Here is a 9,030-nt window from a genome sequence, read left to right as displayed (position 1 = left end):
ACGACAGAAATGACTCAAGCCCTAGCATGTAATCTCTTAGGGACTTAACAAGTTAAAAAGAAACAAAAAATCATATTGGAAATGGCCTCTTGATTTAATATAAACTTGGTTACAACATTCAAATTTATCTTTACCGAAATTTCACACTGCTCCTAGGAGCCCTAGGAGCATCTGATTCTAAGTTATTCTGAAGGAAAAAAAATTTATTCTGAAATATACCTTATTAGGATGATCACTGGACTTCTACCTGATATAATTAAAAGGCTAAATGGGTTTTAAATAAATACAAGCTAAATTACCTTCTTCTGGGGTTAACAATTAGAATCCCAAATACCCCAACATCTCATCTAGAAAGGCCTTCCGCCGGGCTGTGGGAAATAGTTTCATCTAGCACTTTGGGAGGTCGAGACGGTGGGATCACTTGGTGGTCAGAAAATCGAGACCATCCTGAAGTTAACTCGAACTGCTCTTTCATTAAAAATACAAAAATAGCTGGGCGAGATAGTTGGAAGCAGATAAGCCAGTAGTCCCGCTGGTTGGAGGCTGAGGCAGGAATGGCGGGACCCGGGAGGTGGAGCTGCAGTGAGCTGAGATCCAGCCACTGCACTCCAGCCTGGGACAGCCAGACTGTTCAAAAAAAAAAAAAAAAAAAAAAAAAAGAAAGGCCTTCCCAGTAATTCTATGAAATTGTAAATGATACCAATTTTTTTTTTTTTTTTTTTTTTTTTTGGTGAGATGGAGTCTTGCACTGTCGCCTCGGGTGGGTGTACGGTGCTGACCCTGCTCACTGCAACCTCCGCCTCTAAGTGCTCAAGCAATTCTCCTGCCTCAGCCTCTCAAGTAGCTGGGATTACAGGTACCCACCACAACGCCTCAAGCACTTGTATTTTAGTAGAGACGGGTTTCACTGTGTTGGCCAGGCTGGTCTTGAACTCCTGACCTTGTGATCCGCCCGCCTTGGCCTCCCAAAGTGCTGGGATTACAGGAGTGGGTCACCGTGCCCGGCCGATGCCAATTTTTGAAAACAGATTTGATCTTTAGGATAAATGCCTGAGTTAGCTGACAAACTTCCATATATATGAATATGTTCAAGTGAAATTACCTAAAGAGTAATTTTTTCTTTTCTTTTTTTTTTAAGAGACAGGGTCTCACTGTGTTGCCCAGACTGGAGTGCAGTGGCATGATCACAGCTCACTATAGCCTCGACCTCCTGGGTTCAAGTGATCCTCCCACTTCAGCCTCCTAAGTAGCTGGGACTACATGCACAAACCACCACACCTGACAAATTAAAAAAAATTTTTTTTTTTTTTTGCCAGGCGCAGTGGCTCACGCCTATAATCCCAACACTTTGAGAGGCTGAGGTGGGCAGATGACCTGATGTTGGGAGTTCGAGACCAACCTGACCAACATGGAGAAACCCCATCTCTATTAAAAATACAAAATTAGCCCAGCATGGTGGCGCATGCCTGTAATTCCAGTTATTCAGGAGGCTGAGGCAGGAGAATTGCTTGAACCTGGGAGGTGGAGGTTGCGATAAGCCAAGACTGCGCCATTGCACTCCGGCCCAGGCAACAAGAGCGAAACTCTATCTCAACCAAAAAAAAAAAAAAAATTTTTTTTTTCTAGAGACAGGGTCTCACTTTGTTGCCTAGGCTGGTCTTGAGCGATCCTCCCAGCTCAGCCTCCCAAAGCACTATGATTATAGGCATGAGCCATTGAGCCTGGCCTGAGAATTTTCTTTAATTTCAAAAAAATAGCTGCTGCTTCTTTAAAGAGTTTAAAAATTGATGGGTTCAATGGCAAAGCTACACAACAACTCTGGAGTAGAAGGAAAGAGCTCTCTTTATAGTACAACCTCTTTCCAGCATACTGCCATTGGCCAGTAGGGGCAACTGCAAACAAATGGTAGGAGTTGCCCAGGAAGGTATTTGGGTTGGACAAAGTGATAGCAACCCTCCAGACCCTGACTCCTTATAAATGGGTAACAATTCATTCATGCAGACTGCACAGAGGTTAAACAAAAAGATATAAAAAACCCACAAAATCCCCAACCCAGAAAACCTTTCCTGGCCCTCTACTAACAGTAAAATGTGCTAAGCCCAAATTTTCTGCTTTAACATGGGTCCCACTGACCTATCAGTCTGCTCTGGGGTGCTGACCTGCTGGGTCCTGAGCAGGGTCTTTCCCTAAGCATCACTGTGGGTTTGGAGACAGCTGTAATGTGTGCAGCTGTCAGCAGAAAGTACAATGCCACTGGGCTACATATGTCCACACCATCCACCACCATTTCCCACTGTAAAACCGCAGGCTGTGACTGTGAACAAATGTGGACTTTCTCAAGGGACAAATGAGGAGACTGAAGGCTACATTTCCTCCTTTGAGAACGATTAGAGAGTGTCTACAGTTACACAACAGGTTTTTGCAGACCCTGTGGTAACTTCCATAAGTAAGAGTAGCAGCAAGAGAGGAAAGGAGCATGTTTATACTTTGGACTTTGTATCAGGCACTTAAATTGTTGGAGAGACATGCTGTTTTGAACCAAAGATGTAAAAACTGGGTTGGAGTAATCTTTACAAAGTGGTCTAATAATGGGCTTTCAGAAGCAAAGTGGAGGTGTGGGTTGAACCTCTGCCCATCCTTTAGTGCTGACTTTCAAGTTTTCTAAATGCCCATAACCACAGCAATGGCAGTAGTGGTGGCAACAGCAGGAACAGTTCTGTCATGTTTGTTTTCTGTATGTGTTCTGTGGCTGACCGGAAGGTTTTGGTGTCACACTAAGAAGGCTCTGGGGTATGGCACACCTACTGCCCGAGGTTGCCCAGATCCATGCTGGAGCCAAACATCTTCACCAGCTGTTCCTCATAGTGTGAGATGTTCCTCTTCATGATGTCCATGCAGGGCCCCAGAAGCCTCTCGAATGCTTGTACATCCATAACTGCATTGTTAAAAAGAGGTGAGGGAGAGAATGAATTCAAGCCATTTCCCTCATGCAAACCTTTTCCTAAACATACCCATTCATGTTATAGGAGATTACACCTTGGGACACTGGCTACTTGCAAAAAGGGATGTTTCTACATGAATTCAGAAAGACTGTGTCATCCAAGTTAGAGACTTTACAGAGTCCAGCAGCACCTGTTCTCCCCATTCTCCCACAGCCCTGGACATCAGTTCTTTTCATATGGCTAAAGGGCCTGCATGCCTGTCTTGCTCACAGGCTGTCATCAACGCTCAGAAATGTTTGCTGAAAGTATCCATTCATCCATCCCTGGTGGTCATATAAACTGCCTAGGCCTAGACAGTAGTAAAAGATGGCAGAATATGTCAAGGCTTGCTGATGGGAAAAAAATATTACACGTTAGAAAAAGAGTATTAATGCATAAAGAACTTTTCTTACCTAAGCATTTGACATCTCCAACTGCATAAGCTGAGGCAGCTCTGGGTTTGTTGGTGACCAGGGCAAGCTCTCCAAAGTACTGCCCCTTATGGCAGCGGGCAATCTCGACCTCCTGGTTCCCACCATCCTTGTTTGATTTAGTCTACAGCAGGCAAAGAACATGACCTAGGCTGACTCCAGGATCACAGCTGGGCATGTCCAGTTGCACACACATGCACTGTTCTCAGCACACTCCACACAGTTATTGAGGCACTCACTTTGCAGAAAATTCACTAACTGTACCATGTAAACTCCACAGACTAATTTCAGTGGTCTGGTTTGATCAGAGGAGTTTGCTTTTCACCTAGGGCTCCATCTTGAGTCCTAACATTTTTAAGGTAATCTACAGCCATACCACTCTGAACATGCCCAATCTTGTCTAAGTAAGGACAATGCTTCTCTTAATGAGCCACAAACTTGGGCTATTTCTCTGAGTTGAGACTACGCCTTGAACAACATTTTATAGTGACAAAATTCCCCAAGCTCTCCACCTTCTTTTTTTTTTTTTTTTTTAAGAGACAGGGTCTCACTCTGTCACCAAGGCAGGAGTTCAGAGGAATGATCACAGCTCATGCAGCCTTGAACTGCTGGCCTCAAGCAATCCTCCTGTCTTGGCCTCCCAAAGTGCTCGGATTATAGGAGTGATTCACTGCTTCTGGCCAACAAATTTCTTTTTAAGTACTATCTGTATCTTAAGTTAGTGGTCCCTCCTCCCTTTTTTTTTTGAGACGGAGTCTTACTCTGTTGCCCAGGCTAGAGTGCAGTGGCATGATCTCTGCTCGCTGCAAGCTCCGCCTCCCGGGTTCATGCCATTCTCTTGCCTCAGCCTCCCGAGTAGCTGAGACTACAGGCGCCCGCTACCACGCCCGGCTAATTTTTTTTGTATTTTTAATAGAGACAGGGTTTCACCATGTTCGCCAGGATGGTCTTGAGCTCCTGACCTCGTGATCCACTCACCTCAGCCTCCCAAAGTGCTGGGATTACAGGCATGAGCCACTGCACCTGGCCTCCCTCCTCCCATTTTTTAAAGTAAGAGTTAAGTAACTAAATTTAAGATAATACACTACAGTGTATTAATATCTAGAGTTTTTTTTTTAACAAATCCAACTGCTATCCAAAGTGATAATTTAAGTAAAAAATTGTTTAGAATTTTTTAGTAAGAATTAGTCTCAATCTCTAAGAACAACTTTATGTTGTAGGCAGAAAGATAATTTCCTTTTTGGTTAATTTTTAAAGCAAACAAAACTGCTACACTGGCTTACATGGTTTGACCCTTTTTCCTTCTACACTTCCGCCCTGTTGCTCTGAAGTTGGTCTGTTCCATTGGAGCCAACTTTCTCTTTCCAATTTCAGTAGCATTCTCTGGAGTTGCAGCCATATTTGTGCCCACTTAGTCCCTTCTCTAGAACAGGAGGGACTTATCACACCATCACATACGCACCAGCTCCAGTATTATGCAGGTTTTCTCGCAATGCACATTCTGAATCAGTAGATCTGGGGAAAAGCCCAGGACTCTACACTTCTGACAAAACTCCCACCCTGCAATATACCAGTGCCATGCTGCTGCTGATCTTATGCACCTAACACTATGCTGTGATCATAGCAGGTGTCAATGAATATCTGAGAAATCTACAAACATCACTAATCCAAAAACTGTAAATAAAATGACACAGACATTTCAAACTATTGTTTTCTTTTTTTTTTTTCTTTTTGAGAGGGAGTCTCACTCTGTCGCCCAGGCTGGAGTGCAGTGGTGCGATCTCGGCTCACTGCAAGCTCCGCCTCCCGGGTTCACGCCATTCTCCTGCCTCAGCTCCCCAAGTAGCTGGGACTACAGGCGCTCGCCACCACGCCTGGCTAATTTTTTGTATTTTTAGTAGAGACGGGGTTTCACTGTGTTAGATAGGATGGTCTTGATCTCCTGACCTCGTGATCCACCTGCCTCAGCCTCCCAAAGTGCTGGGATTACAGGCGTGTGCGACTGTGCCCAGCTACTTATTAACTGTTACTCAATATATTTTGCAAAAGTTTTCATATTAGTTCGACTTAGTGTTATATATAACTGTTTTAACAAACTCTATATTCTCAAAAAAAAAAAAAAATAAACTGAAAAATCTGGTGATGATAGATTTACCGGTAACAGTCATTCCTTCTACTCATAGCTCCTCAGTTTTCTAGGTCACATCATCCATTAAATGACCACAGTTATCCTAGAGACCTCTTCTAGTAGTACTCTAAAAAGGAAGCTTTCTTCATATTCATCCCTTCCAGTCTCTTTTTATTATATAATTTCCCTATTTTCTTTCCTTTTTCTTTTTTTTTTCAAAGACAGGGTTTTGCTCTGTCACCCAGGCTGGAGTGCAGTGGCACAATCACGGTTCACTGCAGCCTCAATCTCTTGGCTCAAGATATCCTCTTGCCTAGGCCTCAAAAGTGCTAGGATTACAGGTGTGAGACACTGCGCCCAGCCCCATTTTCTTTTTTCTTTTTTTTGACGGAGTCTTGCTTTGTCACCCAGGCTGCAGTGCAGTGGTGCAATCTTGGCTCACTGCAAGCTCTGCCTCCCGGATTCATGCCATTCTCCTGCCTCAGCCTCCTGAGTAGCTGGGACTACAGGCGCCTGCCACTATGCTGGCTAATTTTTTTTGTATTTTTAGTAGAGATGGGGTTTCACTGTGTTAGCCAGGATGGTGTCAATCTCCTGACCTCATGATCCGCCGCCTCAGCCTCCCAAAGTGCTGGGATACAGGCGTGAGCCACCGTGCCCGGCCCCAGCCCCCATTTTCTATTAGGGTTTTTATCTTTTTCTTGATTTGTAGGCCGATATTCCCTAAATCCTTAATTACATGGCAGATGCAAAGGCAGTAAAAATAAGAATATACTAAATCTATATTTAATCTAATCTAAATATACTAAATCTATACTAAATGGGCTTAAACATGGGTCTCTGCCAGTCATACATCTCACATAACAATGACGGTTTGCTGCATTCAACACACTTCACATTATTTAAAGCAAACCGTTACTTTTTGTGTGTACACCATCACCTATAAACTGATAAACTCACCTTGCTTCTAATCAAGATGCTCACTTCACCAGACTCTATGATGTAAAAGCTATCAGCCTTTTCACCCTGAAAGAAAAAAGAGGTCAGGTCAGAGCCATACCTAGTATTGAAGGGGAATAAAGAAATAGTTTGCTTTTTCACTGCTTAAGCTCTGATTTGTATTTATTTTTTTAACTCTACAAATGAATCAATAGTAAACAAATTCAGAGTAGGCCGGGCACGGTGGCTCACACCTGTAATCCCAGCACTTTGGGAGGCTGAGGCAGGCAGATCACAAGGTCAGGAGATCGAGGCCATCCTGGCCAACATGGTGAAACCCGTCTCTACTAAAAATACAAAAATTAGCCAGACGTGGTGGCGCGTGTCTATAATCCCAGCTACTGGGGAGGCTGAGGCAGGAGAATCGCTTGAACCAGAGAGTCGGAGGTTGCAGTGAGCTGAGGTCACGCCACTGTACTCCAGCCTGGCGACACAGTGAGACTCCACCTCAAAAAAACAAAAAACAAAACAAAACAAAAAACAAATTCAGAACAAAATGAAGAGGATTCTGATCACTGGGATATCAACCTAACTACAACTGACACATCTCCCACTTCTTAGCATGAACCACTCACATTGATCTCAATGAATGTGCCCAGGTTGCCAAGTGCATAAAGCATCACTGTTCTCATTGCTCATGTTGGTCTGCTATTGAAATCTATGACAGGGACCAGTAGTCAAGGCTGCTGCAGACAATTTTAAGGTGATTCCTGGCTACACCTGAAGTATGGGGTCCAGGGATAATCTTGAACCATTAAATATAACTCTCAACAGGACAGCATGGATCTGGAAGGTTCTGTCTTGGTGAGAGAGGTACTTTGATGTTACCCTTATGAACCTTAGGCTTTTCTTTTGCTTGTTTTATTTTGTATTTTTAATTATTTATTTTTCTGGAAACAGGGCCTTGCTCTGTTGCCCAGGTTGGAGTGCAGTAGTGTGATCATGGCTCACTGCAGCCTCAACCTCCCAGGCTCAAGTGATACGCCTGCCTCAGCCTCCCAAGCAGCTGAGACTACATGTGCACATCACCATGGTCAGCTAATTTTTTTTTTTTTTTTTTTTTTTTGAGACGGAGTCTCGCTCTGTCGCCCAGGCTGGAGTGCAGTGGCCGGATCTCAGCTCACTGCAAGCTCCACCTCCTGGGTTTACGCCATTCTCCTGCCTCAGCCTCCCAAGTAGCTGGGACTACAGGCGCCTGCCACCTCGCCCGGGTAAGTTTTTTTTTGTATTTTTTAGTAGAGACGGGGTTTCACCGTGTCAGCCAGGATGGTCTCGATCTCCTGACCTCGTGATCCGCCCGTCTCGGCCTCCCAAAGTGCTGGGATTACAGGCTTGAGCCACCGCGCCCGGCCAGTCAGCTAATTTTTGTATATTTTGCAGAGACAGAGTTTTGCCATATTGCCCAGGCTGATCTCAAACTCCTGGGCTCAACTGATCCACCCACCTCTGCCTCCCAAAGTGCTAGGATTACAGGCATAAGCCTACTTGTTTTGATTTTAAACCACATGGTTGAACCAGTCATTTACTTAATTCAACAAGTAATTTATTTAGCAAGTTATTTACTATGTGCAAGGCACTGTTTTAGGCATGTGAAATATACCCAGTGGACAAAACGAATACCCCTTGGCCTTGTAGAACTTACAGTCTGACAGGGTAAACAAACTTTAAACAGTCAACATAATAAATCAGTAAATTATATTGTTCTGTTGCAAGGTGATAAGTGCTACACAAAAAGAGTAAAACAGGGAATGTGAGATCTGGAGTGCTGGGGAAGGAGTGGGTATCCTATATATGAGAGCTTTACTGAGGCTGGGTGTCATTCCTGTAATCCCAGCACTTAGGGAGACCAAGGCTGGAAGATTGCTTGAGGCTGGGAGTTCAATACTAACCTGGACAATACAGTGAGACTCTGTCTCAACAAATAAAAAATTTAGAAAATTAGCTGGGCACAGTGACATATGCCTGCAGCCCCAGCTACTAGGGAGGCTAAGGCGGGAGGATCATGTGAGCCCAGGAGGTGAAAACTGCAGTGAGCCATGATCCTGCCACTGCACTCCAGCCTGAGCAACAATGAGATCCTGCCTCTTAGGAAAAGGAAAAAAAAAAAAAAAAAAAAAAAAGGAGCTTGAGAAGGTGAGATTTGAGCAAAGACCGGGAGGACGTCTGAGTTAGGCATGCAGATATACGTGAAGCAGCTTTCAGGCACACTTCATTCAGTTTCTGACCCCTCACTATTAACTTCTGGAACAAATACCATCTACATCAGATAATGCAATATTACTCATGCACTCTCACTCTGTGTGGGTCTTAGGTCTTCAGTGAGAATCTACTTCTTAGGCTTTCACAAACTTCATGTCCTTTGACCATCACATAGAGCCCCACGTGGGCACCATACACAGCTAGGATGACGTTTCTGAGTCAATCTAATCCCAGGACATATCACTGCCCCATATAAGTAAATGCCACAGCTTTACAAAGGGATGCCTGTGGG

At 44.1% G+C, this 9,030-nt stretch overlaps 1 protein-coding gene across 1 annotated transcript in view; it reads right to left on the bottom strand.

Annotated features, from left to right (window-relative positions):
* Positions 1-2,460: 2,460 nt before the first annotated feature.
* PRKAR2A (protein kinase cAMP-dependent type II regulatory subunit alpha) overlaps positions 2,461-9,030 on the bottom strand; it is a 44,775-nt gene continuing 38,205 nt past the window's right edge. The window contains exons 8-10 of the mRNA XM_031662927.1: positions 6,501-6,566; positions 3,395-3,536; positions 2,461-2,935 (exon numbers count right to left, since the gene is read on the bottom strand). Of these exons, the coding sequence (XP_031518787.1) occupies positions 2,802-2,935; positions 3,395-3,536; positions 6,501-6,566 (342 nt within the window). The 3' untranslated portion in view covers positions 2,461-2,801. The remainder of the gene's footprint in view (positions 2,936-3,394; positions 3,537-6,500; positions 6,567-9,030) is intronic.

Source organism: Papio anubis, chromosome 2 (assembly GCF_008728515.1).
Source record: "Papio anubis isolate 15944 chromosome 2, Panubis1.0, whole genome shotgun sequence".
In the NCBI taxonomy this organism is placed as follows: domain Eukaryota; kingdom Metazoa; phylum Chordata; class Mammalia; order Primates; family Cercopithecidae; genus Papio; species Papio anubis.
The sequence above is the reverse complement of the archived record's forward strand: the minus strand, read 5'-3'. Positions and strand labels throughout refer to the sequence as shown.